The sequence below is a fragment of the Trichomycterus rosablanca genome, chromosome 17 (genome assembly GCF_030014385.1).
Source record: "Trichomycterus rosablanca isolate fTriRos1 chromosome 17, fTriRos1.hap1, whole genome shotgun sequence".
Classification (NCBI taxonomy): Eukaryota; Metazoa; Chordata; class Actinopteri; order Siluriformes; family Trichomycteridae; genus Trichomycterus; species Trichomycterus rosablanca.
The window spans coordinates 30730333-30750295 of record NC_086004.1 but is presented as its reverse complement, the minus strand read 5'-3'; the positions used below and the strand labels follow the sequence as shown (position 1 = coordinate 30750295).

The following is a 19963-nucleotide window of genomic DNA, read 5'->3' as shown; positions in this document are numbered from 1 at the left end:
TGAGTGTTAGTTACGTTTATCGTCCAGAACCTTGTTAGAAAGACGTTCAGGAGGAATTGAGATTAATTATATTATGCATAATCAGTGGGGCTCAGAGAGAAAGCAGAACAGAATCTAAAATCATACAGATGAAGAGAATAAAGAGCGCTCGCCTCGAGACCCGAACATGCTGATCTCATTATTTTCTCGACTAAAGATTTTTTGTAAACATTGTATTTAGTTTTATTTAGCGTGTCTCTTTTCTTTTTTTCTTGGCTTTGTAGTTTTGGTGGTGCTGACATGTAGCCTGAATGATTCGAATTAGCAGAACTGGACTGGGACGCTGCTTGAGATTTTTTGTTTTGCATCTTCATGATTATATTTCTTTATGAAAACAGACAGTACTCGTCAGCTGTATAATACAACCGTAAATTTCTTCTTCTCTGGTGGTATTATAAAATTATTTATAATATACTGGATCATTATTTAAAAAAACCTGTTGATGTTTTTAATACAGTGCTGTGTAATAGATCAGGGGTCATGGACGGTCAGTAGTGTTTTTGGTGTGTCCCTTTACATACAGAGAGTTCTCCAGATTCCCTGCATCCTTTAATGATTTTATGCACAGTAGATAATGAAGTAGCTAAAAATCTGTGGGCTTGCTTAGTGAGAAACATTGTTCTCTGAGTCTGAACCCAAAACCTTCCTCATAACAGAACAGGTTCTTCCTGAATGATTCATGCTCAGTCATGACTGCATTTCTCATTCAAACATTTTACAAGGTCTCTAGACGTGAATAGCTTTTTCATCGAGTTTGGAATGTTTTATAAATGGTGTCCTTGGTAAATTCCGTTGAATTATAAAGAGATGATTCATTAAAACAGCTTTCAGAACTGGATCAGTAAGTCTCTTCAGCTCCTGAATCATTACTGTGTTGGTGATAGGAAGGTGATGAAACACAGAGGAACTCATGATCCTGTCTCAGCGTTCAGGTGTGTACATACATGTTAAAGCTCAGCGCTGTGATGTAGATCCAGATGTGCAGCTAAAGTGCTTATCCTGGATACAGATGTTCCTACCAGAGCAGTTAATGACAGGTCATGTTCACCTTTACTGTTTTACTGCTGTATAAAACAGCGTTACGTTACGTTTACCTTCTGTGTACAGTGCTTCAACACAGAGGAGAAACACGGTGTTACTGACCAGCAGCTGGAGAGTTTTCCTCTAATAAAAACACTTTGGCCTCGTAAAAGCCGTCGGTATTGAGCTAATCAGTCGGGACGGGGGGTCTGAACACAGTAAATATTAAAACGTGGAGTGCAGGAGGAACAGGATCGGGATCTGTGTACAGTCATGTCGACTTTATCTCTCTCAGCTTATTACTGACCTTCCAGACCAAATGGTTCATCCTCTAAAAAAAACTAGTGATTTAACTGTCATATAAAATACATCATAAGCTTCAAACCTGGCAGCAACAATTTAGGGATGGTCATTTCCTGTTCTAGCTTGACTGCCCCTGTGCACAAAGACAGGGTATGATGAGTTTAATGTGGTCAAACACCAGTGGCCTGCACAGAGCTCAGACCTCAAACTCTTGAACCGTCAACTGCAGACCAGGTCTTCTCATCCAGCATTAGTCGATTTTGACTAAATGAATTGTTATAGCTGCGAATGCTCATGGTTTTGTAATGGGATCTCCGTTCAACAAGCCCATGGTTGGGTCTCCACACGTCTTTGGCCCCATTCTGTAAATTCTGTTGGTCCCAGTAAAGAAGGTGAACACTTTGTGCTTATTAGTCTTGTTCTGACCTCTGTGCTGCCCATCGGACCCAGTATACCAGCCAGTATATGCGGCATGATTTTTGTGGCGTGGGTAATAAAGGCGGCTCTCAGTCCTGCTGGGCGACTGTGTGCCCGTTTGTGCAGCGTCCTTTAGTCTTTGATTTATTTTTGACGAAGCTCAGTTTTAATGCTGAGACCCATAAAGTACCCATGTTACCTGGTGCTTTTTTATTTGCCTCGTATATAAACCTGGTCTCCCCCGCTTGGCGACCTCTGGGTTCTAAAATCTTCAGCTCCCCCGGATTGCCCCCATGCTGACTGACTTGTACTACAGAGGAACGGCTCCTGCTGTCTCTTCTACATGAATGAGTTCCATATGCGCCCCATTAGTGCCCCTAACTGGTTCACTTTCCCCCCCCACCGGCTTCCTGCTTAACGTTCAGCACAGCTTGAGCTGCTCCGGTCGTACGACAGAATAAACCACCTACCACAAAATGTTTACCTTTCACCTCCTTAAGCCCATTAGAGATGAGAATGTGTTTAACCTTCTACGTGTTACGAGATACGAGGGGCGCTGTTATAATGTGTGTGTCCTTATAAGGGTTTTTAATAAATACACTGAATGGATGAAAGTATTGGGACACCACTTCTAATGATTGGATTCATGTGTTTTAGCTACAACAGTTACTAACAGGAGTAATAAATCAGTTATGTGCTTCCAACATGCAGCCACAGTTCTTGTGAAGTCTGTGAGAAGCTTCTCAGAAAACAAGCTGAACAGATCACACAGAGGTCAGTCAGTTTTAATACTGTATGTTTTAGAAATTGGACGCTCAACAAACTCATGGTCTGTTGAGAGTGAGGCCAGGCCGGTAGCACTGCCAAGTATCGAACCACCTCAGTGTTGATAAAGACTGCTGCACATGGATTTGATTTCTTGTATTTGTTTGACAGGTAAAGCTTTTATAAAAGCACACGGTGTAAATCAGGCTTTAATTTCAGCTTTACCTCCTGACCTTCAGATGCAAAAGTGCTTCAGAAATGTTTTCATTCCACTAGCAAAATATTTACCCACAGGCCTCTGCTTCACCCATGTGCAGCCCTGAGAAGCTCTCATACATGGAGAAGGTAACGAGGGCCTCAGCGTGAAGCCCTGGAGCTTCATACAGAACTCTCTCTATCATGTAAACCTGACGGTGAATGATTAGCATTTCTATAAGTGCTCTGGATCTGCATTCCTGGAGCCTCAGTGAACGTGTTCGGATTCTTTCAAACGCAGAATTTTAGAGGGAAAGAACCTACAGGTTTTGTTATTATGTTTAAAACGTGTTAAAAACTAAACGATTTATTAAATAAAATACTCTCAGCAGCTTCAGTAAACGCACAATGTTTATAAAACACACTAAGCGCCCGTGTTCCTTCAGTGTTTTACATTTTTACTGTAAACTGCATCGTAAATCTATCAATAAAATAATGTTAATATTTTATTACGTTTATGAGCTTTATGAGGCGTGTTTTACGAGCCAGCCGTCATTCACCTCACAACGTTTACGTCTGGGGGATATCAGGACAAGATTTGGTGCAAGATGAAAGGCACAAAAATCAAATCCTCAACACATGCAAAACATCTCAGTGTCTCAGAATTAGACTTACCGTTTGCTTCAGTTCTCCTGGAGATGTTTGGCTGCAGCGTTCTTCACTTTCCTCTCCAGTCCAGAGATTTCTGCTGATGTTTCAGTACAGTCACACGTTCTATCCTGCAAAACATCCCGTTATTTTTCACTTCATTGTTCACTCACGTCTCATCTGATGATTCTTACTCATGCACACGTTGTTTACATCAGATAGGGGAGTAATTTCTGAGTGTGCTGTGTAGTGTGGAACTGAACCATTCCAGATGCACTAATTACACAAACTGTTCCGTATAGTGGTGTGTGATTTGAGACACAGCCGCTCTGAATGCCGCTGTAACTTTGATTAACTTATACAGTTTAAACTGAGTTTCTTCCACCTTCAAACCAAAACTTTAGTCTCATCAGAAGAAGATTCTGACCCCACAAAACTACCAAACTTTAACAGGTTTACTCCAAAAACCAACAAACGACAGGTCTGTTATTACGAGCTGCTGAAACACTGTACACAGTCAAGCAAGCTTAACATTCATCCAGATTCAAGTGAAACTTTATTGAAGTTTGTAAACAGAAAGAAAGGAAAAGCAGGAGCTTCTACATTCACAGCAGCCTGTAACTGTACAGCAGTGTAAAGCTTGCTTGATCGTGGACAGTATTGAGCTTCAGCAGTTTGTAATTCATGTCTAACCTGGATAAATTTCCTCCTAACATCATGTGACAGTTTGGACTTTCCTCCCAACCTTGGTAAGACAGACCAGTGTAGCTCTTAATGAGTGCTGTTAAACCTGTCCCAACTCTTCTCTTCCAAAAATAAATGAATAACTGATTTATTTTTATTTGCGTTTCACATTCTGTTGGACTGCAGGTTTGTAAGTGAGGTTTGTGTTTTGCTCAGATTAGAATCAGAGGCTGATAATCTGGACTCATGGAACAGTGGGATTAATATTCACATGTACAGTAGTGTTCAAAAAAATAGCAGTGATTTTAAAAAAGTGAATGAAGCACAAAATCTTTATAACTTTTATTTCCATAAATGCAAATGCACTGAAAATACTACACTTTTAATTCTAAATCAAAACATTAACAACATTTAGCCAGTTTGTGTTCATCCTTTACAGAAAGTTAAGAAAAATGAATATTAGGCTGTTCAAAAAAATTGCAGTGCAGCATTTTCTTTAAAAAAAATGTATCTATAACATGAAAATGTTTGAGGTTTCACTTTACTTTAAATTACTGAACTAATATTTAGTGGCATACCAATTGTTTCCGAGATCTGTGTTGCATGGAGTCGACCAACTTCTGGCACCTCTGAACAGGTATTCCAGTCCAGGATGATTAGATGACATTCCACAGTTCTTCTGCAATTTTGGGTTTTGCCTAAAAAAAAAACGCGTTTCAGACGTCAGAACACAAGTTCTCTCTGGGATTGAAGTCAGGGGATTGTGCTGGTCACTCTATTACCTCAATCTTGTTTGTCTGTAACCAAGATGTTTTGGGTCATTGTCATGTTGAAACACCCATTTTAAGGACATTTCTTCTTCGACATAGGGCAACATGATCTCCTCAAGTATTCTGATATATTTAAACTGATCCATGATCCCTCGTATGTGATAAATAGACGTAACACCACGGTATGAAAAACATCCTCATATCATAGTTTTGTACCACCATGCTTTACTGTCTTCACAGTGAACTGTGGCTTGAATTTAGTGCTTGGGGGTCGTCTGACATACTGTCTATGGCCACTTGACCCAAAAAGAAAAATTTTGCTTTCATCAGTCCACAAAATATTGAGCCATATCTCTTTGGACCAGTCAATGTGTTCTTTGGGAAATTTGAACCCATTCAGGACACGTGTTTTTCTTAACAATGGGACTTTGCAGGAGTTCTTGCTGGTAAATTGGCTTCACTTAATCATCTTCTGTACTCACTGGTAACTTCAGATGTTCCTTGATCTTTCTGGAGGTGATCATTGGCTGAACCTTTGCCATTCTGGCTATTCTTCTATCCATTCGAACAGTAGTTCCACGCTTCCTTCTGCATCTTTCAGGTTTTGGTTGTCACTTTAAGGCATTTGAGATCATTTTAGCTGAGCAGCCGATAATTTGCTGCACTTCTCTGTATATTTTTTCCCTCTAAAATCAACTTTTTAATCAAAGTACGCTGTTCATCAGAACAATGTCTGGAACAACCCATTTTACCCAGTATTTCAGAAGGAAATGTGCTATGACCAACCTGTGCAACATTTGCCCCCCTCCTACCTTAAATAAGGGCCAAAATTGACACCCGTTCTTCTGCAGAATGAATGAAAGACTTCACCAATGGAACTCCTCACTGCTATTATTTTGAGCAAGCCCCTTTCAATCAATGCTTCGATTACTCAGAATGAGCGGCATGCATGTCCTAATTGTTGGGTTTGTTTTGTTTTCATTACTCTACTACACTTTCAAGTAAATTTTTTGCTATGTAGAAATAGCATTTCTACTAAAAACTTTGATTTATCAAGTTAATGGTGTTGGACTGCTATTTTTTTGAACACCACTGTAGATCTGCAGTATATCTGAACCTTAATCCATTTTACTATCATCATGACCAGCTTCTCGGTTCCTGTATCTTTTATTAGATTCGCTCTGCGAGTTAAATCTCACAAATTCTATTTAATTCATGTCATGAAAAGTAAACAGGACCTTCTGAGCCGTACAGGAGCTGCATTCATGGAGCTGTTTGCAGGTCACCATGTCCAAACCTCTGGAACCTTTCCATTATCGTGTTTACAACGAATCAGCAGCTATCTTCATACACACTGAACTCATTTAGTCATGACCGCTTCTCCTGTGTCCAGATCTTCCTCACAGGTGAGTTAGTGTGAGAAGCATCATCAGCTCTCCAAACTCATCAATCATGGTGCAGCACCGTGAGTACACGTACAGGTCACCTCGTACTGTCACAGGATCACGAACTCGCTCAATGGAATCGAATTATTATTGAAACTGAACTGAATCACTCAAACACACGTCTTTATATAAAACACTAAACTGATCTGAGTCTCCTACAGCTGCTCATTCTCGCTGTTCATATAAACAGGATGAGTTCCACTTCACTGGTGGCTCGGTGGGTAGCCCTGTCCCCTCACAGCAAGAAGGTCCTGGGTTCGATCCCCAGGTGGGACAGCCTGGGTCCTGTGTGGAGTTTGCATGTTCTCCCCGTGTCTGTGTGGGTTTCCTCCGGGAGCTCCGGTTTCCTCCCACAGTACAAAGGCGTGTAAGTGAGGTGAACTGGAGATACTAAATTGTGAAACTGATGAATCGTGTGTATTCCACTGCACTGTTTTAAAAGTACATGGAACAGTGGTCTCTTGCCAAGGCCGAGAAGAAAAGCTTGTCAAGACAGTCAGACAGTGTAATCCCAGCAGGTAGGAATGAATGAAGCTCCTACAGAACCTCAGTCTGACATTCAGCTCTGTACCAAACACAGAAGCACTACGTGTTTAATAAAGTGATTTATGTTCTTCTGACCTGTTAGTGAATCATTAATAAAAACTCTGTATGAACCAGTTAGTCACTGATAAAAGCAAGAGGGGATTTTTTTCTCTTGAAAACAAAAGGGAAGTGGTGTTACGTGTTTCTGAGAAGTGAGAGATATCAGATCAGATCTGGTTAGAAATGATTCACTAGTTTCAGGCGTGTTCTCAACATGACGCCCAAAACCAGGATAATAAAAAATATTTCACATCCTAATTATTCCGCAGCTTATAAAATCAACAGGTCATGGGTTTTAATAACAAAAATACAAACTCTTACAGCGGTTCACTTATTTTTATTATACTTACAACCCAGTATTCATTTATTTACACATGCAGATATACAGAATAATGATGAGATGATTATTCACATCATACAGATTTATTACTGAGTTCTGTTACATGCTGGTATCTCCGTCATCATCACGTAACGACAGTTCTGAGGTACAAACACGGTACAGTACAAAGTATTTCATTTACTGAAACTTATGACTGAATAGTAAATGAATAATTGAATCCAGAAATGAAAGTTTTAGAATGTAAAGCCTCCTAAATGTACAGATGAGTGTAGAGATGAGTGTCGAACAGTCATTTCACTTCTTTATTCCTGCAGTGGAGCTACAGGACTGATGTGGTTATTAAATAAATTGCTGTTTATCTGTAAAATACAAACCTGAGGCTGCATTCACACGGACGCTCTCACAGTCCGTCAGTAAACACACACGTGTGAGTGTGTTCGCATCCAAGACTGGATTTCAGAACTCAGTGAAAGATGCTATAATAACTATAATAAAAATAGAAATATTGGTTCTGATTCTACTCTAGTGATATAACAGAGTCTCTGATGGAGGTTGTAGATGAGATTAGATGTTTAGTGCTGGATGAGAGCTGATAGCTGCGATTGGCTTCTTCATTCCTCCACTGACTGAATCTCTGTCTCTGATTGGCTGACGTGATTGATGATTATGTCACGTTGCGTCCCAGAACTGGTTTACTGAATGATGATGTGTTACAGATACATTAGGAGACGCAGGTGCGTCCACATGATCTGTCCATACAGCCTTTACATTCAGATCAATGTTGCCAAGAACGTCCATGTAAGCGCAGCCAAACCGACTCTCACGTGTTAAAGCTTCCCGACTCGGGTAAACCAGGTAAACCAGGAGGAGTTTTACTGTTAGCCAGTGTTATAACAGAACCGGGGTTTAATACTTATTGCTGGTCATATTGAGAATTTAAAACAATATAAAAGCTGCCTGATATTTCAAAGGAAAATAAAGTCTTCACAGCATCATGCTGCATTCGAGTGCTCGTCAGGACCTCGTACGTACCGGCTGGTTAACTCGTACCTACGACTTTACTCCATCCAGCTGTGTGTTGAAAGACGTGGCCACATCGTGGAGGAAGGTAATAATTCTGATTCTTTTCAAGAGTGAATCATTTCAGAACAGAACTGTATCAGTACTGCACTTTTATTTTGTATATTTGGCAGATTTTATTGTGAACGACTCCAAATTTAGTACAATTCATCTGCTGCCTGCACCACCCTCACACTGGCGAGGGATCTGGCTGTAGACTATCACCCACCCTCTCTGATATTCGATAAGTTGTCGGCACTTCTTTACACTAGCCAGCGATGGATTCTTACAGAGAGCATCAGCACGTACAGTGAACCGTGTTACCTTGTCTGTATTCTTCCATTATTGTTCCAGCATTTAACCAGAGAGCAGGAGTCACTGTTAAACCCTGTCTGACCTTCAAACGTCTCCAAACATTATAAACATCCATGATGCTTTTATAAAGGTGAACGATGCAGCAGATTGTGCAGGAATGAAACACTGTGATGGAGGCAGCGTTCTGTTTTTATGGTGATCTGATGCTGGATTACTGATGGACCACTGATGTTTTACTGGGATCCAGAACAGGTTCCCCACTCCAGTTTAAAGCTGTATGAAGATCCTGAAGCTCTGATGTCAGCACTCACACCAGCACAACGGTCCGTGTGTTCAGAGATACGGTCCAGAATCTGAAGACGGTGTGTGTGAGCATGTATGGAATGTGTGTGTGTATATTTAGGACTCCATGATCACGTCTGGAGCAGATCCCTCAATCCAGCGCTTGTGTTTCTCAGCTGCTGTTTGAGGCTTTTTAGCTCCACGTGAATTCCCTACAGTCACCCTCACCCACACAGAGGTGCGATTCTGCTCGGCCTGGCACACAGCTACCTTCTCTTCCTCACGCTGAGCTCCAAACGGCCCAGCTCCTCGTAGGTCTGGTAGAAGAGCTCGAGCTCTCGGCCTCCCCAGCCCCTCCAGACAGCCAGGCACCAGTCCATGTTTTCCTTACGGAAGCCGCACACAACGGTGTCCTTTGCGACCAGCGCAGCTTCCACCTGCGTTCTGAAAAAAGAGGAACGAGATTCTCTTAAAACACTTTAAATAAACGATGTAGATTCTTCCTAGAAGCACCAGTGGATCGTTTCTGAAAAGCTGCTGAGGAGGTTTTGAGCTCCTGTGGGTTTGAACTTTAACACACCTGAGCGAGCTAATCAAGCCTCAGCGGCGGGTCGCTGTTAAACTCAGGTGTCGCAGTTAGAAAGTTAGATCAGATTCTAGATTAGATTAATGAGAGCGGCTGCTAGAAAGTGCTGCTGATCTGATTAATTTGATATAAAGAATAAATTATTATCTAATGTTCAACAGTGATTTTCTTTCAGCAGTTTTTTTCTTGATTTCTTTACTACGTGACCACTTAAAATATCACACACAGACCCTTACATAAAAGCTCTATTAAATTAGGTTTGATTTTTAATTAATGTCTTAATTTCCTCTTATGATTAATGAAGTATCTATCTGTGAGAATCAGAATCAGCTTCTCTCAGAGTCTAAAACGCTTCTGGTTGAGAATAAAGCTTAACGTGGTTTAATGTAGTAAAAGAAGGAGACAGGAGCACTAAACTTCTCTTCATTATTACTGCTCATAAGTTCCTCCACTAATCACATTCCTCACTCGCTGTTTTACTACAATAAGTCACGCTAAGTTTTGTGCACCGCTGTCACACTTCATAGGAAATAACGGCACAGCGGCACATGTGAATGCGCCGGTGCTGAAGGGAATACGGTATTCCAACATCGAGCATCTCCAGCATTAAGAAGCGTCAGGAAACAATAAAGAAGTAAAACTAAAGTGCAGCTTTTATTGTATTTTTATTGATGTGTAACTGTTAGTAATTGTATTTCAGTGTGTTTATATTATATTTGTGTTATTTTCAGTTTAAGTGTCAAAAACAACCTCATTATTTTACATGAGACTAAAATATCTGCAGCTCCACGGGACCATTGACGCATTAACAGGTTCCCCAAACATCCTTATGGGGAAAAATACCTCGAAACTCAACGTCTTTAAAACTCAACACCCCTCCCAGAACCCACTGAGGTCCAGTTTCAGGGTACCGCTGTATAATGAATATTCATGGTGGACGATTAATGAACTAATAAAGAAAGAACACATGACTACAGAGATGTCGATCTAGATGGGACAACATGATCAGACCTCCACCAAGTTCATTAAAAATCAGTAAGCCAATTCAGACTCTTATAAACCCTAATAAAATCCCAGAGGAGAACCTGATGAACTCGTCAAATCTGAATGAGACTTTACACTCCTCACTACTACAGGAATAAGATTCCATTAGTAGTTGATTGTCCTGCACTTCAGTCTTTATGATTCTTTATTCTGTATAATTTTGGTCTGAACCTCTCACATGATCTCAAGAAAAATCTCTTCTGGGCTTCCCTCACTGTGTAGATCAGAATAAATGAGGAGTTTCATTTGGAAACACTTAGAGATGGTATAAAGTTCTCACTGAGTTCATCTCTGGTTTCTTCTTGGCTCTCACAGATGATCTGTGGTATTTTCCTGACTCGAGTCTGTGATGCTAATTTACGTCTAAAAAAAAAAGAAGGATTATTCACCAGCTCCAGCGATGGCATCACTGATGTGTCAGTGGAAAACACCTCCAGACTTTCTGATTCCTGCCAACCATCTATTCCACACTTCATTTGGTGGCAAATGGAACTTCCACTCATCCGAGGTGATTTTCTGCTCGCTTACTCCTACAGATCTAAACTCTCGGTGTATTCGGGGGATTTAAAGCGGCCACGGACGCTGAAGAAGGAAACGCTGAGCCTGTCCCTATAATTATGGACTCAAAATAGGAACATTCTTTCTGTCTGACCACTGTCTGAATGCCCTCAGAACCCGGGTGATTAGTGCGCTAGAGAGGCGTGTTGGAGATCGTGTGATTGTGCCAGGAGCTTCGGAATCCTGCCAGAATCTCCGACTGCTGCATAACGGCTGAACCGCCGGATCATCTCACCATCCAAAATTACCATTCAACTCAGCGAGGTTTAAAGTGATTATTTTACCTCTTTACTCCGGTCACTTTTATTATAATTATTATTATTACATTATTATTATAATATCTTTACTCTGGAGGGCATGATGATCCTACAAAGAACAGAACTCACCTTGTTTTGTAGAATCTAAGAAATGTATAGACTCTCTGAGGCCAAGCATGAGGACACCACTCCTGATCCGTTTAGGTGTTTACGCCACATTAACTGCTCATAGGTTAATAATATTGATGATATTGGGACAGTGGGAGCCTAGTGGGTGGAGCTTTGGGCTGTCAATCGAAAGGTTGAAAGTTTGAATCCCAGCTCTGCCATACTGCCCCTGTTGGACCCTTGAGCAAGGCCCTTATAACCCTGTCTGCTCCAGGGGCGCCGTACAATATCTGATCCTGAGCTCTCACCCTCAGCTTCCAAACAATATACTGTATAATGACAAATAAATGCGTTTAGGCTTCATGGCAGCAGTTTGGGGAAGAACCTTTCCTCTCCCAGCATGGCTGTGCTCATGTGTAAAAGCAGGTTCCTGAAGACGTGGTTCTCAGTGTAGAGACACTTCAGTGGCCTGCACAGAGCTCTGACCTTAATCCCAATAAAACACAGTTTGGATGAATTGGAATGCCAGTAGTGAGGCAGGTATTCTTGTTATCAGTACTTGACCTCACAAATGCTTTTTTTTTTTTTACTAAATGGGCACAAATTCTTAAAGACACAGTCACAAATAGCTTCCCTTATAAGGAATTCTTAGAAGGAGATTCAACACCTATAGAGGATACGGTCAATCCAAGGGTCTGACCATGCTGGTGGCACCAGTGAGAGCGTCCTATCTTTAGTTTTGACCCTAATTTGGGTTCCTTTCCCGCTGGTTTCTGAGCCTGGCTGCAGGTCTCGTTACCAGACGTGACCTTAGAACGGCACCATTAATTCCAGTTACCCAAACGAGGCCAGAATTTATACCAGGTACAGACTCCCATCTCAGAGTGTCGTTCTAAACGTGTCCAAATAAATGAGGAGAAAGGAGAGCTTTGTTAATACAGTCTGCACTCCACGAGCTGAACCTGTCCAAAGTAAACCGCCGGGTCGAGAGCAAAACCACACAGACGGGTTAGTGAGAACCTGCTCAGTCAGTCAGTCAGTCAGTCAGAGCCGCCGGAACAACAAAGCAGTCGGCTGTTTTTACACTGCATTAAAAAAGCTAAAACATGCAGGTATGAACATGTTCTCCTCTCAGAGATGGAAGCGTAACAGCAGGTAAGTAACTCGACTCCAAACATTTATGAAGAAAAGATTCAAGTCTTTAAATGAAAGAAAAAACAATCAGATCCTCAATCTGCAGACGACAAAAGATTCATTTATAAGGAAAGACGTGAAGAATGAATGAAGAATGATTGGCTCTCTGTGGGACAGCTGGTGAGGATCTGAGCTCCGGTTGGCAGGTCCGAGGTGAGAGGAGTCTCGGCTTAGATTATTATTATTATTATTATTGTTATTATTATTATTAAATTTAGCATTAAAAGGTTCCAGCTGGATCCGGTCTGAGCGTCTGAACCACATTTCAGTAATAAATCAGTTTTCTAAATGAATCTCAGCCCTGTGTATGAAACATGAAGGTCTGGATCTGAGCTCCACTGCTGTCTGAGCATCCATCTAATCATCAGTAGATGAGTGGAGACTGTTATAGCTCTTATAATGCCATGAGATCTCTGCCAGCACTGCTTTACATTTCGACTCAGGAGGACCTCTGAACCTGGAGCTGGAGGTGAGATCTACAGATCTATCATCTCTTACTGATGCATCATTCATCACACGACGTCTGAGACCCAGGTGTCCACGTGTGTATGTGTGTGTTCTTTATACCACTCTTCCCATCAGAAACCCTCTTCTTCTTCTCTTGTTGTCTCAGTCTGAGCAGCTGCTGAAGCTCTCAGAGATTTAATTACAGGAGCGCTGTGAGCTCATGAGCTGATGATGAAAGATCTCCGAGCGCTTCTGAAGCTGAAGTACTGAATGAATATTCACCTCCTCTCTCTCCTCTCTCTCCTCTGTCTCTCTCTCTCCTCTGTCTCTCTCTCTCTCTGTCTCGCTCCTCAGGAGAACTCGGTACTTTATGATGTATAAAGAGTCTCTGTGGTTTTGGTAGAGCTCATTAATAATTAATAAATGAATGTTTGCTTCTGATTCTGAAGCTCATCTGAACGTTTTAATGATTTTTGGTGTTTTGTTCTGATATTATTTCTCTGTGCAGCATTTAGTAGAAACCAGACTGGACTGAATGTTGTAACTGTTTTATAGTTACGTGGAAGACTGGGCTGCTCTCCAGGGTGCAGTAAGCGTAACTCAGTGGAACATTTACAGACGCTTGACACAGATCACCAGTTAAACCAGTACAGTACAGTACAGTACAGTACAGACGTCAGGCGGGACTTGAACCTTATACGTATGAGCTCCTGAATTATTGGACCTCATGGGATTGGACACTCACCCGTACTGGTGCACTCCAGGTACCGTGAGCACTGCAATGACACGCCCTCTCAGAACCCCCGACTGTTCCTGAGCCTCTATCACCACGATGTCTCCTCCACTCCTGCAAACACACACCACACCGTTACAACCCAGCATCCACTTTATTAGGAACACCAGGACACAACATGTCCACACACTTCATCTTCATCTTCTCATGGAACATCAGGCTAAAGAGAAACATCTGATCTAAATCACTGTGAGCAGCGAGGTTGTTGCTACCAGACAGGCTGGGTTAGGTTTATCAGAAACTCCTGATCTACTGAGGTTTCCACCACTACAACAAAAACATCCAGTGAGCAGCAGTTCTGCAGGCAGATACACCTCTCTGGAACTTGAAGCCGTGGTTTTAAGAGCCATGTCTCAGAACTGCAGATTCACAGAAATTTACCATTCAAGTGAAGAGGAATGTAAACAAACAAGATGCTCCTGTTTGTGAGCACACAGTGAAAGTCTCGGGTACGCAACAGAAATGTGGAGAGTAAACACATTATCTAATGGAATCCTTAACTGTATAGGCCATCGGGGGGGTTTAAGATCAGCTTTAATAATAAAAAATAACAAAAATAGTAACATTTATAATAAATGTTTGTATAAAACGATCCTGATGTTTTTATTAGAATTGCTGCAACTTTACGTGTTTGTTTCTGCAGTTTCAGGTAATAAACAATAAAATAATGGGAGGATTTTGGTGGATTTGATTCAGTTCGGTGTTTTATTCACAAACATTTCTTTCTTACCTCTAAAAATCTTTAATCTTTAACTGAAAATCTTTTCCTTTTTAATTCACCAATTTATAGAAAAGATTTTAAATTCACTTTTTTATTTTCTAGTTTATTTCTGCATTTTCTCCCAGTTTATCGTGGTCACTTTGTCTCCCCCTGCTGGTGGATCCCTGACTGTAGGTGAGGTGGGTATATTGTGGGTATATTGCTGCTCACGCCTCCTCCAACCCGTGTGCAGCCCTTAGCGGAACCCTTTTCCACCCATGCACCTTACACAGGCGCCTCTATCTGCTAATCAGGGTCCTCACACAGCGTTAAAAGACCCCGCCCACATAGTCCGGCCATCCCGCCCTGCAGGCACTGCCAGTTATGCCCGCTAGGTGGCGCCCAGCCGACCGGTGGCAATGCTGAGTTTTGAATCAAGGAGTTCAGAATCTCGGCGCTGGTGTGCTAGAGGAATATCCCACTGCTCCGCCCGGGCACCTCTTATATTTTTCTGATAATTTTTTTATGTTGGTTTGGTTTTAGAACTTATTTTTATTGTATATTTTAGAAATGTGTAGAAATGTAATTTAGGGAATAAATGCTGTTACAGTAAATACATGTTTATTCAGTCAAAAATAAACTCTTATTAATGTGTTTAACAGTAAGCAGCTCGAATCTCTCTACACCCCCCCACAGCTCCCAGTTACATATTCTATAATAAATATAATAAAAGTTATATTTAGGGCGGGGTGGGGGGGGGTAGGGGGGGTACTGTGTTGTTCAGGTTTGTTGTCGTTGTTTTAACTGTAGTTCATGATTAAATAACGATAATAATCCGGTTACTGTACACTAGTTAATGCAGATGAATAAAACAGGAATTTGGGAGGGCGGGTTGTACCTGGGTACCCAGATCGCCCCGTTGACCGGCACCACGTTAAACGCTCGGAGGTGGGACGGACTTCGGCTCTGCGGCGTCGGATCCGTCCCGGGTGACGACTCGGCCGATATCTGCTCGTCCTGCATCCTGTCCGCGTCCTCCCAGTCCGTAGAGAAGGGCGTGCTGCTGGAACTAGCCAGTGAGCTGAGGGCCCCGGAGCCGGGCCCCTCGGCGTGGGCGAGTCCCGCCAGCTGCTCTGAGCTGCACCCGGACGAACTGATGGAACAGTAGTCCAGCGAGTCCTGCTGTGTGAGGATCTGAGTCCCGGCGTCCTCGCTGTGGGTGATCGTCACGGTTACGCCGGCTCTCGGCCCCAGCGACGCGGGCCCCTCGTCGTCTGCTGGAACCCGGGACTCTACGGTGAGGTCCGGGACCGATACGGGATTCTGGATGGTGAAAACGTCCCGGAGAGGGTTCGAATCCCCACAGTTATAGCTGGCGCAGAGCTGGTAGTTCCCGGCGTGGTACATGAGCAGCGTGTTGGTCCGGTCGTCCAGGCACCAGACGGCCTCGTCACCGCGGAGACTACAGGCGGACGCCATGGACACCACGCAGGACGGCGGGAGGTACGGGTCCAGCCGGCGCACAGGCTGCAGAGTCAGGCTGTCGATCACCATCACGCCGGGGCCGTTAGTGTACCAGACCTGAGAGCCGGAGCGCACCGGGATGATGCTCCTCACCGGATACGGCCTCTGCCGCTCGTCCAGGTCCTCCATCTGCAGCAGGGACTTGTTCAGGGTGTGGGAGCAGACGTAGGCTTCACCGTCCAGCGGGACGTCGTCCACCAGCGTGTACACGGCGAGGAGGCCGTCCGCCATGCCGGCAAACACCCGCGGTAACGACTGCAGGGGGAGAGAGACCAGATCAGGGTGTGAATATAGAGCGGTGGGATTCGAACTAAACGTGTGAAGATTCACTTCCTAATCCCTCAGTAGCAGTTCTAATTACCTGGTGACTTCTCTGTGTCTATATAAATAGGGCTAGTCTGACTGCACATGTTAATAAGTACATGGAACAGTTGTCTCCTGCCAAGGTCAGACAGAAAACCCAAACTGTAACCTGATGCTAAGAGACACTTAATCCAGATGGACTGATCGAATCCAGAAACCATCTGAATATAAGATGCTGGATTGTAGGTGATCCTGTCCACAGTCGAGCAGGCTTTACAGCGTACACTGCCAACCGCATCGAGGCTGCAGCACCAAACGAAGCTCCTGCCTCTGGGAGTATTTGGAAGCAATTGGAAGTAAAAATGAAAACAGCTTCATTATTGCTCAAATAATGCACAAATCCACCCACTGGCATGATTCCTGACCGTCAGGCTGCCTGAACCCTGCCTCTAACAGAAGCCGTCTTGGCTGGATCAGTGGGCGTGTGATCCGTCCCGTTCCCATAACTCACGCCGAGCACTCAGGGTTTGACCCTCAGCTCATCAAAGACGTAAAGGGAGGCCACATCAAAGCAAACGGGCGGGTCTGGGGGGGGGGGGGGGGGGGGGTTAAGTGTATGTTTGGAGAGGGATGAGGAGCGACTCTGTCATTGTGCTCTGAAGTGAGGATCATCTGCCTGCATGAACTGGAGGACTAACACCTGCACTCTGGCCACTTCAAACAGGAGGAGGGGAGGGTGGGAGGGAACGCCGCACCCTGTCATCCCCAAACCGGGCGGGGCGGAGGTGCAAGTGTGAAGCTGGGGAGAAGCTGGAGCTGCATCCCACTGAAGTTCTCAACCAGACATTCCCAAAATCTGTGTAGAAATGAACTCAGAATGAACTCAGAATGAACTCTATTTAACTCTATTTAACTCTAAACTCCTGCAGGAGCGTGACGCGGTTCCTCTCAGACAGTGGTGTTGTGATGTCATAACACGGTTACTCTGATTTAATGAATGAGGTTCAGTATTCGGAGCTTCAGCCACACTCAGCGCTATCAGGTGTTTAAAATAAATGATATCAAGTAAACAATATGTGTCAACAGTTTAGGGAAGGACCTTTCCTGTTCCAGCATGACTGAGCCTCTGAACACGAAGTGGTTTGATGGGTTTGGTGTTGAAGAACTGATCTAAACCCCATTACACACCTCACCTATAGGATGAAATATTCAGTTGAGTCTTGGTGTGCCTGAGCTCACAAATGCTTCTTGGACTGAATGGGTTTGAATGTCCAGAAGAGTAGAGACTGTTATAGCGCCAAATTAACACCCACATGCACTATAAGGTCAAAAGTATTGGGACGCCCCCTATCTTCATCTACATCAGTCACTAACAGCTGTAATAAATCAATCATCTAAAGACAATTATATGCCTCTGAGTTTGTAGCAACAGTTTAAGGAAGGTCCTTTCCAGTGTCCTGCACAGAGCCCTGACCTCAGCCCCACTCAACAGCTCTGGGATGAACCGGAACACCAACTGATCAATCAGCGCCCAGCCGTACAAATACAAATGCTCAATCTTTTGACTAAATGGGCACAAATTCCCACACACACACTATAAATTTTGTAAGAAACGGGACATCAGACAAGCTCATGTCAGGCGTCCGAATACTTTTGCCCCTATAGTATAGATTTAAAATGAGTTTAGGGTTTAATAATCGTACAGAATGATTGATATACAGAGCGGTTGAGGACATTACGACTGTTCATGTTTTTCCTCTGAGTAGCTGCATCAGAACTCCCACGGTGAGCACGTGTAAGTGCAGCACAGACCGGCTAAGCTAATGCGCTAATCAGTGTGTAAATATTGACCCTCAGATACGCTGCATGACTTCAGTCTGATTATATTTACAGAGTGATTATTCTATTGATTTTAAAGCACTTTCAGATTAAATTCTACATTGATTTATTACTGATTGATTAATTATTGATTGAGGAGACACAATGAGACTTCAGTTTACAGCTTGTTGTGTTTTGATCCTCAGCTAATAGAAGCTCCGGCGTGAGTCCTGAATAAACCTGAACGCTGAATTCTGCACGTCTGCGTCTCGTTTTTCAGGACAAACATCATCCACCATCACACACACGTACGCTCTGATCCCGCTGCTGATTCTGCACTTCTGTGTTTCAGCCTCATTTTATTCTCTCAGTTACAGTGGAAGGAAACCAGTAAAGAACCAGTTTAGTTTCCCTGTGCAGCAGCCACATCACACCAGAGTTCTGATTTAGTGTTGTGATTATTTATTGATTAGGATGGTAAAGCGATGGCTCTGCAGCACTGTGGTTTGATTTTGAGCCGATCCACACTGTGTTTATCCACCATTATGAGAACTCAAACTTTATTTATTTATTATTTATTATTGAACAGGATTCAGGAGCTTCAGAACCAGTTGTGATGTGAATGATCCATCTCTGTTTATGAAGCCTGGAAGCTCATTTATTCATATTCACAGGACACTTTTAAAAGAGTTGATTATATTATAAAGTACATTTATTTATTCTGTTTATTTACCTGCATCATATTATACAGTAATTCTTGTATTTTTCTTTAATACTTTTACTTTAACTGTCTGTCTGTCTACATGTCACTGGACATCCTTCTCCAAAACTACGAGCAATAATCTGAGGTTGAGGCGAGATATTTACAGGGTGTCCACATACTTTAAACAACCTAGTGTACTTTATTCTGTCACTTATAGCCAAAACGTATAACCTAATTCACCACAGTGAAATGACCCTGTTTCCTGTGTAATACTTGTGCTTTAACATTTTTAATTCATGCAGCGTTCAAGTGCTTCATGTTTACGGTTAATCTTCACTATGAGGCGTCCTAGTGATCCTACAGCAATTCAGTTAGTAATCACTCAGTCAAACCGTCCAAGATGTGGAAGTAAAGCAGCTAAAAACACGACTCGGGGAACTGAGTCTGGAAAACTAACAACCGATTCTGTGGACGCATGAGGTTTACATTCATCTATTAATGTAGCTGTGCTGTGTATCGTAGCTTCATTTATTCTATCGTTTCATTTGTGAGTGAAATTTAATGACATAAAATGTGGCTCTTTTCTTTATAAATCCCTGAAATCTGTGATGATTAAAATAAAGCTCATTTTCCCGTGGGTACAGCTGTGATTGTACGACACAAACGTCTTTCGGCTGATCGACTCCATGTGAAGTAAGAGGAGGATTAAAGTCTGAACTCCTGTAATCTTGATCTGTAAAGGTTCAGGAACTGTTTGATGATGGTGGAACCAGGCTGAGATACTCACGTCGGTCCTGGCCGGCAGCAGCATGAGGCAGGTGACCACAGCCGGACAGGTGAGGTGTTTCTGTGGGTGGGTCAGGGGGCACATTTCCTTCAGACTGTAGATAAAAACCTCCTGCTCCTGATAACACAACATCAGGTCAGAGTTACTCAGCGTCTGAGGGAGCAGGAGAACCTCCAGCAGATAAACATGAACATCCTGAACCTCCAGCAGGACCTGAACATCCAGTCTGGGGTTTAAAAAGCACCTTGTCTATATTATTACTGATCTGTAGGAC

At 42.9% G+C, this 19963-nt stretch overlaps 1 protein-coding gene across 2 annotated transcripts in view; it reads right to left on the bottom strand.

Moving 5' to 3' along the window:
• Positions 1-7193: 7193 nt before the first annotated feature.
• lrrk1 (leucine-rich repeat kinase 1) overlaps positions 7194-19963 on the bottom strand; it is a 59112-nt gene continuing 46342 nt past the window's right edge. For both annotated transcript variants that reach the window (XM_063012536.1, XM_063012537.1), the window contains 4 exons: positions 19690-19806; positions 15453-16333; positions 13807-13908; positions 7194-9311 (listed from right to left, as the gene is read on the bottom strand). In XM_063012536.1, the coding sequence (XP_062868606.1) occupies positions 9134-9311; positions 13807-13908; positions 15453-16333; positions 19690-19806 (1278 nt within the window). In that variant the 3' untranslated portion in view covers positions 7194-9133. The remainder of the gene's footprint in view (positions 9312-13806; positions 13909-15452; positions 16334-19689; positions 19807-19963) is intronic.